This window comes from Zingiber officinale, chromosome 4A (assembly GCF_018446385.1).
Source record: "Zingiber officinale cultivar Zhangliang chromosome 4A, Zo_v1.1, whole genome shotgun sequence".
Lineage (NCBI taxonomy): Eukaryota > Viridiplantae > Streptophyta > Magnoliopsida > Zingiberales > Zingiberaceae > Zingiber > Zingiber officinale.
Genome location: NC_055992.1, coordinates 95,121,898 through 95,140,258, shown reverse-complemented (window position 1 = coordinate 95,140,258; position 18,361 = coordinate 95,121,898). Strand labels below are relative to the sequence as shown.

At 37.4% G+C, this 18,361-nt stretch overlaps 1 protein-coding gene across 2 annotated transcripts; it reads left to right on the top strand.

Moving 5' to 3' along the window:
* The first annotated feature begins 284 nt into the window (after window positions 1-284).
* Window positions 285-16,052, top strand: LOC121970235 (autophagy-related protein 2-like). Of its 2 annotated transcripts, none has more exons than XM_042520802.1 (14): window positions 285-687; window positions 1,643-2,682; window positions 3,447-3,592; window positions 4,537-4,790; window positions 4,898-8,020; window positions 8,130-8,242; window positions 8,606-8,810; window positions 10,016-10,129; window positions 11,897-12,004; window positions 12,092-12,224; window positions 12,671-12,873; window positions 13,593-13,789; window positions 15,504-15,685; window positions 15,760-16,052. In XM_042520802.1, the coding sequence occupies exons 1-13, from the start codon at window positions 502-504 to the stop codon at window positions 15,562-15,564; spliced, it is 5,883 nt and encodes a 1,960-aa protein (XP_042376736.1). In that variant the 5' UTR covers window positions 285-501; the 3' UTR covers window positions 15,565-15,685; window positions 15,760-16,052. The 2 variants fall into 2 exon arrangements, with proteins under 2 accessions (XP_042376736.1, XP_042376735.1); XM_042520801.1 differs by having other exon boundaries at window positions 4,537-4,796.
* The last annotated feature ends 2,309 nt before the right edge of the window (window positions 16,053-18,361 follow it).

The window sequence follows — 18,361 nt, the reverse complement described above, 5'->3', positions numbered from 1 at the left end:
TCGGATTTTTTTTTTTGTATTCTATGTTTTTAGTATTTTCATTGGTGATAAAATGACAAATTAATTTTAAAAATTATTATTTTTTCAAAAAACTATATAAACATCTAAATTTTATTAACCAATTAATATATAAATTACATTTGTCTATAATTAAGTTTTGTTTTCCGGCCCAACTGGAAAAACCATACGAATTAGGCGCACGTGACTCCTCGCACGTGGGCGTGTCTCGACAAGCAACCGGGCCGCCGCGTTTCTTAAGTCGTGAAATAAGTCGTAAGATTTTATCGAAGGGGCGACATTTCTCACGGATTCCTTCTTGCCGTCGCACAATCTCCTTCTGGTCCTGCGAGATTTCCAGGTCGTATCGATCCACCGTGCTGCGATAAATTAGTCGAAGAATCGGATGGTGGCGTACGCCGGTTTCCTTGGCTCGCCTCCTTCACATTCTCGTCATTTGATGGGCAAACCCTAGGGGGAGGAGCAGGAAGGCACCTTAATCCAATGTTCTCGCGGTGGGACTTCTCGCGGTCGAGCGTGATCAAGCGCGTGTGCAAGTTCCTGCTAAAGAAGAAGCTTGGGGAGGTGATTTTGGGCGACATCGACCTCGATCAGCTCGATGTCCAGCTCGGCACCGGCACAATCCAACTCTCCGACCTCGCGCTCAACGTTGATTTCCTTAACCAGAAGGTGATCCCAACGATATTCCTTTCTCACGCGTTCTTAGCGCTTTCGTATTTCTATCTTGCTTGCTGATTAGCAATTGGGAGGTTGTTTGTTTGTATTATTTTCAATTCTTCTTCCACTATCCATTTCCTGTACAAAGGAAGTAATTTGTTACTGGGACTTCACATTTCGTTAATTGATTTGGGCGATTGTTATTATCTCGCCGAAATTTTGACAATTTCGTTTGGTTTGGTTTGTATGCTTATTGCAGGATTAGCAAATCCCAGTGCATTTGTTATAAGAATAATAATCTCAGGTTTCTGCATATAACCCTAAGTGAGAGTAATTTTCTTCCCTTTATAATAGAAGAAAGTGAGAAGTTCCAGGTTGTGAATTTTCTCTACATTGACTCGAGCTGGATGATTGTTGTTGGGTGCGCCTTTTCAGATTTTTTCCCTAGAGATAAATCCTTTTGAGAATTATTGCACGTTTGTTGTTGGATTCACACAAGATAGTCATTGTTTGAAAAAAAAAGTTATCTTGGCTGATCAGCATAGTACTTGGTCTCTTCATGGCAACAGATGAACTAGGTTGAACTTTTAGGTTGGAAGATTTTGTAAATGCCATAAAGATTCCTTATGAGAATTTTTTCTCCACTTGAGAAACGTAATGATCTAATATTTCTTTATGGTAACATTATGTGATAACTATGGTGGTTCTATTATGAAGAATCTAACTCAGTGAGTAGCATTTAGCTATTGCAAACTTCTTTGAGTTATTTCACCTTGATGAAGTGATTTTTTTTCCTTTTTTATTTGCATTTCAACATTGTTTTTGTCTTTCTTTCGGGGGAAAAGAAGTCTAATTACTCGTTTAGTTCCTTCTCGATAGTGCATTCTTTTAATTTTTCGTTTTGATGCATGCCTTATTGTTGGTTCCTTTATTTCTAAACTATGATCTTCCTTTGCTCCCATTTCAGATTGCTGGTGCACCAATTGTGGTTAAAGAAGGATCAATAAAGTCTCTATCGATTAAAGTCCCCTGGAAACTGAGGAATTGTGAGATAGAAATTGATGAGATTGAGCTTGTGCTTGGACCATTTAATGGGAGCTGTGCTACTCAGGCTAATGCTGACAGTTCATTGCCACATGATTGTCAACATCATATGAATGACAATCCTGATAGGATTGAGTGTGAGATTGCTCAGGATTACCATGGTTCTATCCCTCTAGACATTCATGAAGGAGTTAAAACAATTGCCAAAGTAGTGAAATGGTTTCTTACTAGCTTTCATGTCAGACTAAATGGGGTTATAGTTGCGTTTGATCCTCGGTCACATCTGGATGAAAGAAGAGACAAATCCTGTAGGCTTCTAGTTCTTCGAATTAAAGAGACCGAGTTTGGAACTCATCTTTCAGAAGATTCAATGTCTAAGTTAACAAACTTCATGAAATTCCAAAAAGCTAATGTTGAGTTTCTTGAAATGGATGATATAGATGAAGGCTTGGAGGTTGACAATGTTACAGGGAGAGGCCTTAATGGAAGGCTCTTGAATCATGGTACCACTTCAATTTTGACTGGGGCAGATGGTGGGTTCTCAGTGACATTAAACTTGAGCATTCCATGGAAGAATGGCTGTTTGGATGTGAGTAAAGTTGATGCGGAGGTTTCAATTGACCCAATAGAGTTAAGGATCCAACCCAGCAGTATTAATTGGGTGATAGCTATATGGAATTCTCTCGAGAACACCAAAGCATCTGAATGTGCACACTATCATAAAGCTTCAAATTCATTTAACTCCACTTATAGAAGCCATACAGCTATGACAAATACTATCTATTTAGATGTTGATGCTGATACACTCACGAGGGGTAGTGAACTAAGTAGTGTGTTTTCTGCAATCACTCCAGAAACAATTCCTGATGCTTTGCTTATGAGGACAAACTTCATTCATGATTGGGTTCCACAACATCTTTATCAAGAAGATCCTAGTAGTATGGTGCCAGACCTAAGTGCAAGGTTTGTTTTTTAATTTGGATGATTATTGCATAGAATTACAGGACAGTATGGTTCATCTGATTATACATCTCCCCTCTCACTAGTCATCATCTTAGCAATGTGATTTGATCTAAGATTGTTATATAGACATGCAATTAGCAATTGTTCTGTTACTGTGGTTATTGTGATCCTCCTTTTTTTCTCATTCATGTTGTCTTAGCTAGTCTTGTGAAATGTATCAATCTCACATTTCTCATGCATTTGTTAAGTTGTCAAGATTAAGTTCCTTTAATCAAGTTATTAACTATTAGATGATCATAATTAAACTTATTATGGAAAGAGTCTTTTGATAGATATCTAAGTTGATGCTTCAACACTCCATCACTTCAATTCATTGAGCTTCGATAAAATTCATTGTTCAGATAATCTGTTTCAGGGATGTAAATCATATATGGATATGCATACACTGAATTTTCTCATTATTTTTGCTCTTGTTATTTTCTTACAACTTTCTTGTGAAGTGCCATTTATGATTCTCTTATTCAGTGGCAAAGCAAATTATCAATCTATTCATTCAATGTCTTCATAATTAGAATTAAAATTGGTTTAACAAATTATCATTTTATTGTATAAGTTCTTTGTTTATATATTTCAAGAAAGTGGGGTTAAATGACTATTTCCCATAATGTGATTCTGTCACTGCTTTTCATGTTTAGTTTCTTTTTTTTTCTATCATAATTTTCATTGTGAATGATCTCTGAATCAATTATGATTATTTTCTGCAGCATTGATCAATTCTTTGAATGTTTCGATGAAATAAGTTCTCAAGGGTACTCAAGTACCGGAAGTATATGGAACTGGACACGTTCTGTTTTCAATGCAATATCTGTTGCATCTAATCTCGCTTCTGGGATGGGCGATGTTGCTAAAGGTAATTTCTAATTTCTATTATTCAATTACCTTTCACTCAATAGTTTAACTTGTAAATTTATGTGGCTATAAAACAAGTTTAACTCATATATCAACATTTCAAAACATTTTGGTCTTGTGAAGACATTAACATTAAACTTTCACGAAGATTTGCATCATCCAATGATAAAAGTTCTATCAAAATTACCAACATGAATGTTTAGCAGGAAAATAACATTCTTAATGCAACCATGAATGATCTTTTTATTGTTGGTCCAATTTATGAATTTTCCAGTTCTCCTAAATCGGATGAGAAATATATGCCCTTATTTTCTTGTAACTTGCATGATAAAATAACTTTATGAGTCTTTATAACAATACAAGTGGTCTTTATATAGATGCAAAGAGTTATAGAGTTTTAGGTCTACACAACCATCCATCAGATAACAATGAGAGATCTCTTAACATTATTCTACCATCCTATATGGGATAACATTGTGGTTTCCCCTTATCTAGTCAGATTTTTTATTATAACTAAAACTAACTATTTAATAATGTTAGCCCATAATTATGGAAAAATTTCAGCATTTAGATCTATTGGTTGGCAAAGTTAGCTGTATCTAGGCAGTTTTAGATTACATACATATGTTCTCCTCTCCCTAACATTGATATTGAAGCCAATTGTTTACTCCTTTTTTCAATCTCTCTTCTCATGTTGCTATCCTCCAATATTTCAAAATGCAGCCCAGCCTACCATATTGTCAAGCTTATAACAAGGCCCAAATAGTTGGATCATATGTTTGATCTATGAGTCTACTTCTTTTTGGTTGCTTTAGCAGTAAACATCTATTAATTTAAGGCACTGCACTAGAACAAATGCATTAATTAGATCTTTTCTCTCACTGTTTAATCACATCAGTTGTATAATAATTTGCAAAACATCTATTTGCATCTGTTTTGATTCAGAACAACATGTGGAGACTAGTTTACGAGCTGCAATAGCTGGTATCAGTGTCATTGTTTTCCTTGGTGATGATCAGCATTATTTATGTGGTTCAAACAATTTATTTGAGCCATTATTGGATGAGATAAATTCTAGGTCAATAAACTGTCCTTCGTCGGCAAATATTTCTGTTTCCAGATCAAACAAAGTCACTCCTGTTGATAACAAGATGCATCACATTGAAGCGAAGTGTCATAATTTAGTTCTAGAATTTGAGGTGAAGGTTTGTCTTACACTCGTTATGTTTTACCTTTCAGTATTTGACAATTCTATTCTCTCTCAATTGTATGCAAACTAATTTGAGATATTTGATGAGGAGAACAGACTTATTCTGGAAATACTACATTTAGTGCGTCAGTGGAACGTGTCAAAGTTGATGCATACTATGATGCTCAAAGATATTCCACAGGCTTTCTGTCAAGTGGTGACCAGAATACCTCCAATGAGCAATTGTTTCTAAACCACCATATAAAAGAAAAAATCCAAGATTCTCTTCCTCCATTTCCTTTTTGTATATCAGATTGTGATTCAGATTTGGCTGGGAAGGATAGTACCTTGGGTGGCATAAGTCAGTTTAGGTTGTTTGAGTCATTTGGCAATTGCAGCTGTAAGTTGAATGTCAACCCAAAAGGCTCAAATGGCTTGATGGCGCTGACATCCTTTGTTGTCAATTTCCCACCTTTCATTTTGTGGTTTCACTATAATCTGGTTGACATGCTTCTGTATCTCTTTAAACATGTAAATCACTCAAAGATAAACAATCAAACCAAAGATGTTCAATCTGATATGCTATGTGAAAGGACTACTATCTCATCTTCTGAAGTTGCTAAAACTGACACCACTTCTATTACAAGTGCGCCCCCAAGAACATTTCTTCAAGGAAATTTAATTTTTCCTCAGTCTAGGATAATCATTTGTTTCCCGCCAGACTATTATGGAGATTCTCGGAGCTCTTCCCTTTTGGATAAACTCATTGTACTTGAGCATTCTACACCTTTGAACCCTAAAGAAGCTTCAGATTCCTTTTCTTTTCCAAATGTAAATTCTGCAAGGGATCAACCATCCATGTCTTCCAGTTCAATTCACTTGAGTACACAAAACTTGGATGTTTACTTGGTTGAATCTGCAAAGGAAAATGGTTTAGATGGTGGAGTTTGCACTCCAGAAAAACAGTTTTTTTCTTCTGTGAAGATCATATCAGTTAGCGGGATAAAAAAGGATTCATGTTCTGGAATTACCATGCTTTGGCAACAGGGTTCACTGACTGGTAGTTGGATGGTAGATCGTGTTTGGAGTTTGGCTGTATCACGTGATCAAAACAGAAATAAAATTATTGGAAAAGGATCAGAGTTCTCCTCTATAACTGATGCAGATGACCTTGAGGAGACACACTGTAATATTCGCCAGGAGTTGATTCTTAATTCTTCCTTTTTTTTGCATATTCAGTTGTGTTGTGTATGGATCAATCTTGATAACCATGATTATAAATTTTTGACTTGTTTGCTAAATAATGTCATTGATGGATTTTCCAAGGCAACAATTGGGATGGACAGTAATATAAACACTGATATAATGAAGAAAAATATAGCAGCAACTACCACCGCGTCACAAGCATCTGTTCTTGTGAAGTGTGATGTCATAGATGCTTGTATTAGATTAAATGAAACACTCGAGGTTAGTCACTTAATACAAAAGGAACTACAGGGATTATGGGATTGCTTTAGACTGAAAATTGACAAGTTTGAGTTGCTATCTGTCTCTAATATTGGTGAAAGTTCTGGCACAAATTATTTATGGATCAATCACAGAGAAGGTGATTTGTGGGGTTCTGTCTTTAATGAAGAAAAATCTCCTACTGTTGCACATGATAAAAAATATTCTCAAGTTATACCAGATATATGTCTATTAACCTTTCGGAATTCTGCAATGAAACGGGGTAATGGTGAAGGTGCTAATGCATTGACTTTTGGTCTTGCTGGTACTGCTATAACTAACATGTGGAATCCACTGTTACAACAAAGTTACACATCCATTATTGTTCGATGTGGGACAATTATTGGACCTGGTGGTCGGTTAGATTGGATTAGTTCTATATTATCATATTTCAATTCATCTGATAAAGAGAGAGAGAATTTGGAGAATGATGGAACGAAATATAAAGTGCTATTTTTCTTGGATTTGGTGGATGTTGCTTTAGGATATGAACCCTACGCTACAGCACACATCGTTGTTGGCAGTAAAGATCCTGACATCAGGCATAATTGTGATTCGGAACCTGACATAGAGAAAGACACTGCAGTCACAGCATGCCTTTTGGCTGCTTCATCCTTGAGCCTCTATAATCATACTAACCGAGATTCAACCGTTGATTACAATATTCATCTGAAGGATGTAGGCTTTCTTATTTCTGAATCACATGTATCCACATCAGATGTTGATGGTTATTCTATAGGCTATGTTCAAAGGGCGGGATATTCAAAAATTGCTCAGGTTTCCATTCTGCAGGCTATATTAAGAATTAGAGGGCTCTTCTGGGAACTTGAATTTTCAGAATCACATGTCAGTCTAGAATCTTGTAGGGATACAACATCTAGCCTTTTCCGTTTGATTGTTCAGCTTCAGCAGCTTTATGCACCTGATGTTGAAGACTCTTTGATGCACTTGCAGTCTCGGTGGAATCGAATGAGAGATGTCTCCACCAGTTCTTTGCTGTCAACTAGTGTTCAAGAGGAACCTACATGTGGGTTATTGGATGGCATCCTCGAGAATGCTTTTGAATCCAATCCGACATCTGATGTTTGCAGCATGGCTCTTGTTTCACGTGAACAGCACAAGCTAGAGGACATACTAAAGTCTGGAGCCTCTGTGGATTCTGCTGCTGCTGATTCATCTTATAGTAAAGGAGTAGGTATATTTTTAGACAAACCTGTTATGCCTCAGGTAATTGAGAGGTACTATCCACCTGACATTCTTCCATCTGCCCAGTTGCACTCCATCAATCATTATCCAGCTGAACATGACAAATGCACACTGGATATTTCAACTCATAGAGACACTGAATATAGACAAGGTGGATGGTATGTTGATGATGGCTTTATGATTGTTGAAGACCATATTTCAACAATGCAAAAACAGCCGGAAGGAAATTCTCTTTTAGATGAAGAATTTGGATGTGAAAATATTTCCACTGCTGATCATAGCCCACCAAAAGGGAGAATACTTCTTAAAGATATGGAAGCAAGTTGGTGCATGTATGCTGGACTTGACTGGGCTAAATCAAAGGGAATTGATGGAAGAGATAGGAGCACATTCTTGGAGCTTAGTTTGGTAGGGTTGTGTCTTCAATACGACATATATCCTGAAGGTGAAATTAATGTATCAAAGCTCTCTCTTACAGTACAAGATTTTAATCTGTATGACAGAAGCGATGATGCACCTTGGAAGATGGTATGGACTTTGTCTTGGCTTTCTATTAACTTCAATTGTAGTCATAACACTAGAAATACTGATTAAAGGTGCTGACTGAATTCTGAATTATATGTTCCTAATGTTTAAGGTTTTAGGCAACTATCATTCAAAAGACCATCCAAGAGAATCCTATGCTAAAGCATTCAAATTGAATTTGGAAACTGTAAGGCCCAACCCAGTCACACCTTTGGAGGATTGCAGGTGATTGTCAGATGCTTTATTTTTTTTACATCTATTCTATTTATTAGATCGTGTAACAATTTTCTCATTTATGTTTAACATTACTTATTTTTAGTGCTAGTAATTTCTTTAGAAAGTTGGATAAGTTACTCAAACTTGCAAAGCAGGACATCCCTAATCCCTGACAAAACTTTGAATACATCATTGCTAAATTCACATATATTGCATGTAACTTGTTTTATCTGCTTATTATTAAAGAATGATGGAGATTCATGAAAGTTCATAAAAACACCTATATAATGCATTAAAACCTATTTCTTTTCCTGCATTGTGTATCCATGCTATTTGTTGAATTAATCAGTGCTCATATTTTGGTGTTTTCAGGTTACTTCTTGAGCTTCTACCTCTTCGGTTGCATCTTGATCAAACACAACTAATTTTTCTCACCAATTTTTTTGGGAATGAGTCCTTTGATGACCCTTCTCCTAGTTCACCTAATATTTTGGATGGGTCTGATACGTCAACTTCATTGAGCCGAAGGTCTGGAAAGCAACTAGTAGTGGAGGAGGCTCTACTTCCGTTTTTTCAGGCTAGTTTTTGAAACCATTAATCCCGGTGTTGGCAATTAGGTTGTAACTTAATTAGAATGTTTTGCTGACTTTTTATTATTTTAGTTCGCATTTCACAGGTAAAGTATAGCTTCCTTATTAATCTTGGATAATGAATCAAAAGATTTGAACATTAGCAATATACCTCTTATATAAAGTTCAGTAGAAGTATAAGATTCCTGACCAAATAGTTGGGCTCATGGTTGTTTGTTGTCATTGTTGCTCATTAACTGGTTAACCCCTGAACTTTGTATGGGACCTTACTCCATGTTATAATGGTGTTGCCATTGTTGAGAGTAATCTATAGATAGTTGGACGAAGGAAATATGATGCTTATCTTTTCATTCAAGAGTTTATGATGCAAAGATCATCATCAAGTTGTGTTTCTCCAACTATTTGGGGTCATCCAAAAGTTTGAGATATGCATGAGAAAAATAAAGAAAAAATTGTGTCATCTTTTCTGCAGTAGTACTTAAAGAGATCTAACCTCAAAATTATTCTGTCATAATGAATTCCACATTAACATATTATTTTAAAGCCATAATGAATCAATTTTTGGATCTGGCTAACCAGTTGTCTCCTGATGTAGTATGCCACTAAGTAGCCAGAACACATATTGGCCAGAATCAAATTCTATTTACAACTTGTTTTCTTTGACTTATTCTTTTTTCTCCAAGTAAATAACCTTTAAGAAGTAAGTTTGAAAAACAATCAGGTGATGAATAACTAGTGCTTCTATGTCGGATTTGGATCAAACTTATAGATTAGTTACTCAGCCTTTACTGATCACTAGATGTTGGCATATCCATTACATTTTCAGATTGTGCTGAATATTTCTTAAGTTGGATATTGGAAGCCAGGTTTTAATTATTTTCTGATGTCATTAACTAACAATTGGTGTTACTTGAATTGACATTCGAACTAGTAATGACTAAGAATTTGGTTCTGTAAACAACAAAAATAGTTTCTGACTATATTATGTGGTTATATGATTTTCTGCCTCTAATTTTAGTTACAATAGCAGTTTTGTGTTAATCGGTGTTCTACCAAAAACTGCTTCAGCAATTTTTTTTTTGTCATGCTCCTATTCTTCTGAATTGTTGCAAAGTGCAATTATGTGCTATGATATTTGGCAATAGTGGCAAGCCTCATCATGTCTGATCTTTTCCAATCTTTCTCATTGTAGAAATGTGTTGTTAAGCCCCTGATTGTATGTGTTGATTATATCCCTCGTCATTTTGACCCAGCTTCACTAAGAAGAGGAAACTATGCTGAACTTCTCAATTTAGTTCCGTGGAAGGTATTTTTCTAACTTAAGGTTGCTGTTTTTTCATTCTTCCATTATTATGACTTGAAGAGACAACCGTAGCTGTTCCTTTGGTAGTATACTTGTAGAAATGATGTTTTACTAAGGTATCTCGAGGGTCTACTATCATTGCTCCCCTGAAGTGGGGTTGAATTGTTTGCATCCATTGTGACCTTCCAGTTTTACCCTTCAGGTTGCCATTAGGCTGTTCATTAATCATTATGAACTTGTATTTGATTTTCTACCTTTTGATGCAATAAACCATAAATTTATAAATGCCATTTGGAAGATCCAATCAGATATAATAGCTGCAAGACAAATAAATAAAAATTGAACTCATAGGATCATTTCCCTTTTTCTTTTGTTACACTTGTCTTGCTTTATTGAATATACTTACATGATTGAATCAGTCTGTTTCCCTTCATGCAAAATTTTGTTGCTTGAACTTATAATAAGTTCCTTGACATCTCAGCTTGTTTTGGTTCTAGTTAGTGTATGATAGGACAAACCTGAATATCTACTGGAGATAGCACACACATATGTAATTTTGTGAAAGAACTTGCTCAATTAATAGTTTTGGGATAACAAAAAATTTAGTATTTACTGGAGGTGGAAGAAGTCACTTAAGTGGTGAAGATGTTTTGTTTGGAAGTGGTTGACATTGGGTTCTGCACAAGTGTGAGAGAGATGTTACATGTTCTGCACAAGCATGAGTGAGAGTCATGTTGCATACATGTTTTATGTATCATGCAACCATATTTAGATTGGAAGCAGTCATATGTGTTTGGGTCATTGCATTGTGGAACTTTTCAGGGATTGATAAGTGATAATTCTCAAAGATCTTAATGAGTGGGGATCTTGAAATGCAGATCCCATACGTTGTACCTCTAAGAGGTGATAACAGAGTCTAATTTGCTTGTCAAGATATCCTGTCTACTACAGAATGATTTGAACCCCCTTATTTTATATTTTGCTGGAGTATCATGCTTTTTACCTTGTGCCTCACTTGCAATGGCTATTTCCTTTAGTGAGCTCTTTGCTCAATGATGTAGCACAATCCATGAACAATTCTCACAAAGAAAAAAAATTAGCAATCCTTACCCAAAGCAAAGTTGGCAATTCTCACCTAGAGAAAAGGATATTAGAAATTTTATTAACTTCAAAATTAGGTAATACATGGATCCTAATCCTTTTTTGTAGAATGATGATTTATTTTTCACAAAAAAGTCTTAGTTTATTCCAATAAAAATTCTAATTATCCTATTTTTTTATAAAAAAAAAACTAAACAACCTTCTTAAAATATTCCACTTATTTCTAAAAATATAAAAACTAAATAAACATTTTTAATTTCTAACAAATTCTAAAAATTAATGACTTGAACAACTATTGCTTTATTCAAATTTTTGTGCTTTTATAGGATATGTTATTATTCCTAAAAGTGAACGTGATTACTATTTTATATTCTATTCAATATTGCATCCTGATGGCAGCAATCATGTGCTAGCATTGAAAACTAACATAAATAGATTACATAAATTTGGTTAATCTTGATAAGGGAAATAGTTATACTTTTTCATTCCCATGTTCGCTGGTTTCTTTAAGATCATTTTGTGATTCTGGACTTGTGAGAACGCTCTTGCATTTCAAATCACTTGAGTCCTATATCAATAATTAGTTTTACTAAAAGGAAGCATGTGGAAGAGAAACTTTTTTCTAGTAAATTTTTGCTATGTTCTGATTATTGTTGGCTTTGTTTGCAGGGAATTGATTTGAAGCTTAAACAAGTTTGTGCCATTGGGGTTTATGGGTGGAACAATATTTTTGAAACTGTCATTGGGGAGTGGTTGGAAGATATTGCTAACAATCAGGTCGTTTTCCTGTTATCTGCTTCTGCTGGATTAAAATTATGAGGATAATGTATTGGACTGTTATACTAATTAGAATGTGTAGTTTAGGTACGGGAGCTGTTGAAAGGGCTTCCACCCATGAAGTCTTTGTTTGCCGTCAGTTCTGGTACTAAAAAGTTGGTTTGCTTGCCATTAAAAAGCTATAAGAAAGATCATAAGTTGCTGAAGGGAATGCAGAGAGGTAAACTTTCATGTTCTGCTGTCTTGATAGAGACGATTGTCTTATCTTGTGTTATTCTGATATTAGACTTTAACAACAGATAACTAACCCATTTAAGATAATTAATGTTTCTTGTATAAAATGGTTGCATATCATGTCTTATCCTTAGAAAGCTAATAAATCTGTTTAGAAAGTGCAAGATATGGTGATTTTTCCCAAACAATGTAAATAGGGATGGTTCATAGTTCTGATATATCTCTGAACAGGAGAGTATCTTGGATTTAATTATTATAGGAAGTTGGGGAAAAAAAAGAACACTGAGTTCTTATGAGAAACTCAAGTTAATCATTAAACTTTTTGAGTTTTTATATGCACTAATATTATACTTACTGATGGATTTGATTTGTTGTTTGCCATCTACGTGATTCAAAATTTAGCTCCACTAAATTGTCTGCCTCATTTTGCAGGTGCAATGGCCTTCATAAAGAGTATTTCAATCGAAGCCGTTGGCTTGGGGGTTCATTTAGCTGCTGGAGTCCAGGAAATCTTGCTCCAAACTGAATACTTCCTTGCAAGTAGCCCTTCGTCTGTACCATTGTCTGAGATAAAGAGGAAAATAACAAGTGTAAGAGCTAATCAACCAGAAAATGCACAGGAAGGTATCCAACAGGTATGATCATTCTCTAGTTTCCCAAGTTATGTTGATGGTGTGATGAAACTTTATGAATGACTCATGCTTTTCTCTGTGATTCTGTGATTGACGATTAACTACTGCCGAATCCTTACAAAGTAAAAAACAGCAAGCATATCTATCTTGATGCACTGTGGTACAAGGTTATGCTAAGCGCTACATAACTAACATGCTTGGCTAAAAAATTCTTCCACTACTACGCGTGATCTTTTGAAGTATTGTCAATGCAGTTGATAATGGACCTCACAACAATACAAGGTGTTTTCATATAGTAGGTGTTACTTTCTAATGTTACACAACAATGTGGCCTATTAGTTGCACATAACTGAAGCGAAAAAGATAATCCCATATCACTGTCTTCTTCATAAGCACAATCAGGAGCATTTTGGGTGTGCACAAACATTCATTGAATTTTTAGACATGATCTTTTGAAGTAATAAGAAATGCTTTGCTCCATAAGATCTAAACATGTAATATATAGAACAATACAGAAGGTGTGACATCTTAATGATCCATTACTGGAACTGCAGAAACCCACTGATGGACACCAAACTCAACTAATTCCTTGCTAGCTACACTAGGAAGTGAAAATGCTAATAATGTATTTTCATTGTCTTCTTCATAGCACAACAGAGTGTTTTATCAATTAATGAATGCCCAGCAGGTATATCAATGATAACTTTTACTCTCATCTGCAGGCTTATGAGAGTCTAAGTGATGGCTTTGGTAGAACTACCTCAGGTTTGCTCGGGAATCCTTTAAAGGCTTATCAGCGTGGTGCTGGTGCTGGTTCTGCTCTTGCAATGGCTGTTCGAGGAGCTCCTGCTGCTGCTATAGCTCCTTTTTCAGCTTCTGCTCGTGCTGTTCACAGCACCCTGCTTGGATTGAGGAATAGGTAACTTTTCCTATGGCAAACTGTTTATTGAACTAATTTTATCCATCCTACAAAGTGATTTCTGTTGTATTTGATGCATAGACTATGTTTTTATCCGTGGGCAAGGAATTTGAGCTGTAGGATCAACTATTAGAGATTTAGAGGAAAAATCAATTAATAAAACTTGTGGTAGAATGACAATTCCCCAACTCGCATATATTAGTGTTCTGTTTTATGCACCACACTGTTATATACCAGGGAATTTGGCAGCGCCAATGAATTATCTTTCTCGATGAATTGGCTAAATGATTAATTGATTTACCATTGTTCTAGTTTGGCAAAAGCAATGGAAGGTTCTCTTAGAAAAATGTGAATAACCTGTCAAACACTTAAATAGGATCTTTTGCTCACTGATGTTGAAACAAGGAAGCGTCTATTTTGGTGGAGTCAACTACTTTATATATGCAGCAAAGAGTGTTCTGCTAACAAATTCATTAAGCATCAAAAGTTGATCTCCTTTCAAAGTGGTTGACATTTAATAAGCAAACTATGGTTGGAAAATAACAACACCAAGAATGACGACAGGATTAATCACTCTTCCTTTTTGCATCTTTAAATTAAGTGTTCCAATAATATTACTTCACAGGACAACTTTAATAAGCTATCAATGAAAATAAACATTTTGAACCCTTCAAACTTGATTGTAGGGTTCTTCATGCTCAACTTCATTAATTTGTGTAAACTTTTTTGAAGGATGTATCAGAAGAGAATTCAAGTACATTAAATGATTTTAAACTTGCATGTTTGACCCAAATTATTATTATTTTTATTTTTTGTCCTTCAGTTATCTGTTCATTTTCAGCTATGTTTTGGTCATTATTCCTATTTCAGATTTTTAGATGTTCGTTTGCTTTTGTGTCAAATTCAGCTTCAGTGCAAAATAAATCAGAAGAATGTTCTATCAACCAGTATGACCAAAGTTAGATTTAATTCCCCCATTTAAATGTGGTATATGGTCTTGCTTATGGTGAAGGAGGCCTTTGTCAATCATCATGGTTTATTTTAATTATTCTGAATAGATGCTAAATTAATTCATGTGTTTGAATGAAATTAGTTAGCTTCCTCACATGCAAAAAATGCAACGTTTTAGGCTTCTCAATTTCTATGTTCAACCCTTAAAAGCAAGTTTTGTGGTCTCATGACCTGGGGGCCGGATCTTCTGGTCCGCAATTTGCGGACCAAGAGATGGTCCACTGTATAAGGACCATTGATTTGGATGGAGCCCACCTTTAAATTGGTAGGGTCCATCCAAATCAACGGTCTACAATAGTGGACCATCCCCTGGTCCGCAAATTGCGGACCAGAGGATCTGTTCTCCATGACCTGTTACAGCCCATAGCTCTGGTTCAAAAGGATGTTGAGACTGATATGAAATACCCAGTTTTGTGTGCCACCAGAGGTTGTTGTCGGCAGTTGAATTTTATTTGTTAGTAAAGGATTTGATTTGGTACTAAGAATCTTTATGCTGAAGCTTATTATCATTGCTAGTAAAAGATAACTTATACCATTCGATAAACAACGTTAAAACATTCTAAAATTTTCCCAGCTAACCTGCTCTAGTTATTTTGTTCCTCAAAATTTCTATTTAGGTAAGATTGAAACATTAAACTACTTATTAAGGACAATACATAGTCACTCAACCTATTTTGTTAATTGTGAGATTTTAAAATTGCAGCATGGATCCCGAACACAAAAGGGAATCAATCGAGAAATACCAGGGGCCTTCTCAGTCCTAAGATTGACATTTTTCTGGTATTGGTGAACTTATATGTGTCCATTTACATGGCATTTCGAGATTGTTGGATCATTTCTGCTCATATGCTTGCTCTCGGTGCCTGGGTAGAAAGCTAATTCACTGTAAGCGAATCCTCAAACTGAGATTCATCATGTTGCCTGCATCGAACCATGATTCATATTCTTGGATGATGCAGGTTGATTCGTCGTCTAGCTAAAGAATATGCAAGCTAGAATAACTGGCCACTGCTGTACAGAACTAGGTAATCCATGTGTTCTCCATTTTTTTTTTTGTCAAGATTGTAAATGTAAAATTTGTACATAGAGCTTGCTCATTGTTTATTGTTCATATTCTTTGCACTCTTGGAATAGCTAGGTTAGGTTTGAGGTGATACACGAATAATAGAGACTTACTATTCTAATGGCTGTAAATATGATTGTCGCATTTGTTGGTTGTCACATGTTCCTGTCATCCTCGTTTGTTCGTTCAGGTGATTCTTACCGTTGATGATTCTTGCCTGAAGGCCTGAGCTTTATTATGTTTTTCATGGCATTATCGCGTTCTTTGTGCTTAGGAAATCTGCCGTATGGGTTTTATTATTATTATTATTTTTGAAAAGGAATTTGGGATGAACAGCATGATTAACTAACTATATGTTCCGTGATACATGGGATAGGAAGTTTGAGATAACCAGAACAGATTGCGAACATTTGAAGGTAAAAGCAATTTGCAAAGAATTGTTTAAGATGGGCGACTAGAATGCTCTAAAGCATGGTGGCAAGAATGCTCTGAAGCATGAACATTGTCAGCAGAGAAATCAATTGGATTGACTTCTGATCTTTTTCGAAATCTGAGTCAGATGGATCGTCGTGTGAGATAGATAGAATATTGACCAAATCATGATGTCCCGGAAGGGAGTATACTGAGATGACTTCTGTGTTGATTAAGTTGTCAGAAGTCCTCTGGTCAACGCTACATGCAGTCAGTGATCAGGTTGTCCTGGTCTCTCGTACCTTGATGTTCGAGGTAGATCTAACGAATATGTAAGTAACAGATTAAGACGTATAATAATGAAATGCTTGTATAATATGAACGAAGAACGCACCTTGAGTCCCTGACTCAGGGGGGCGCCCTCGGATGGATCGATGAGTTGGTCGAGACGTTGCTCGAGTTGTTGTGATTCGGAAGAGCAGATGACTTCGAGCAGGATGAAAAGCTGGATCTGACAGTGCCTAGCCGAGTACGACCTGGATTCGACTGGAAGATGACACGTAGATCGGGACCTAACAGTGATGCGCAGGCCATGATATGACATTAGCACTCAGGTTGAAATATGACTTCGGCATGCAGGTTGAGATAAGACACTGACACACAGATCGAGATAAGACATCGACCTGTAGGTCGAAATAGGATCTTGGCACGCAGGCCAAGACACGACATACAACAGACAAGCTCGAATAAGACAACGACGCGAAGATCGGAATGTAGCCTCAGCCTGAAGGTCGGAACACAGAGGAAGCGGAATACGATCAGATCGGCAACAACGACCATAGTAGCCGGATCCGTGCTAGGGGACAGCAAATCCCGAATCCATGTCGGGGATGGTTGTAATGACTGTGAAGGGAAAGGGGAGGTGGCCCTTGGCCACCGGTGGACCGAGGAAGAAGTACGTAGAGCCGGGGGCAGCGCTCGGACTACTAGCGTGCCGAAGCAGGCTGTGTAGTCGGGTAGACGACGAGGGAGGTAAGAGGGGATTGCTCTGGCAATAGAGTTTGTCAGCTTGGAGATGAGGTAGCGCTGGCGACAGCGTGGAGAAGAGAAAGGGGAGGAGGTTGCGGTGTCGAGAGAGGGAGCGGCTGCGGCGTTCGCGATGAGGGTCGCAGGGCACGCGTGGGGCAGAGAGGCCTGCTAGCATCGGTGAAGAGACGAGCGTGAGAGGGAGGAGGCGGTGGCCGGAAGCGACGAGGGTTGCGGGGCGCGCGTGGGGCATAGAAGTGACGTCGGCGACAACATGGAGAGGAGAAAGCGGCTCCACGTGCTAGGCAGCAGTGATGACATGAATCTGATGATGTTTCTGTGAGGCGATGATGGCCTAAGAGGGAAGAGGAGGTGGCTGATGAAGTGGATGTTGGAAGTGGCGTAGATGACGACCTGTGTGCGACGATCGGTGTCACTGGTCCCATGGCGGCGGATACGAACCACGAACACCCCCCCTCTCCCCTGGCGGCGGAAGGGAGAGCCCCCCTTTTCCACGGGTGAACAGTGCCTTAAAAGGGATGCTATAGTACAATGACCAAAATGTCTTCCTTCCCCCTCCTAATTCCTCCTCTACCCTTAAGTCATATCCATATCACAAGCCTCCACTTTAAGTTTAGTCAAAGGAGGTGCAAGTCCGACTGACTAGACCCAGCCAAATGAAAAGAGAAATCCGTCCTGAATGCAGAGTCCGATCGTTGGGCTTGTCGTATAACATCAAATGAATAGTGACGAACGACAAGCACCTGGTAGAGCGATGAGTGAGATGCGAACGATGAGCGACGAGTGAGATGTGAATGATGAGTGCCGGGCAGAGTGACGAGTGCGATGCAAGGATGAGAGCCGGGCAGAGCGACGAGTGTGATGCGAACGATGAGCGTCGGGCAGAGCGACGAGTGAGATGTGAACGACGAGCGCTGGGCAGATCGATGAGTGAGATGCGAACGATAAGCTCTGGGCAAAGCGACAAAATGAGGTGCGAACGATAAATGACGTGAATGTCGACCACACCATAGGGAGAATGTCGAGCGAGTCGAAAGATG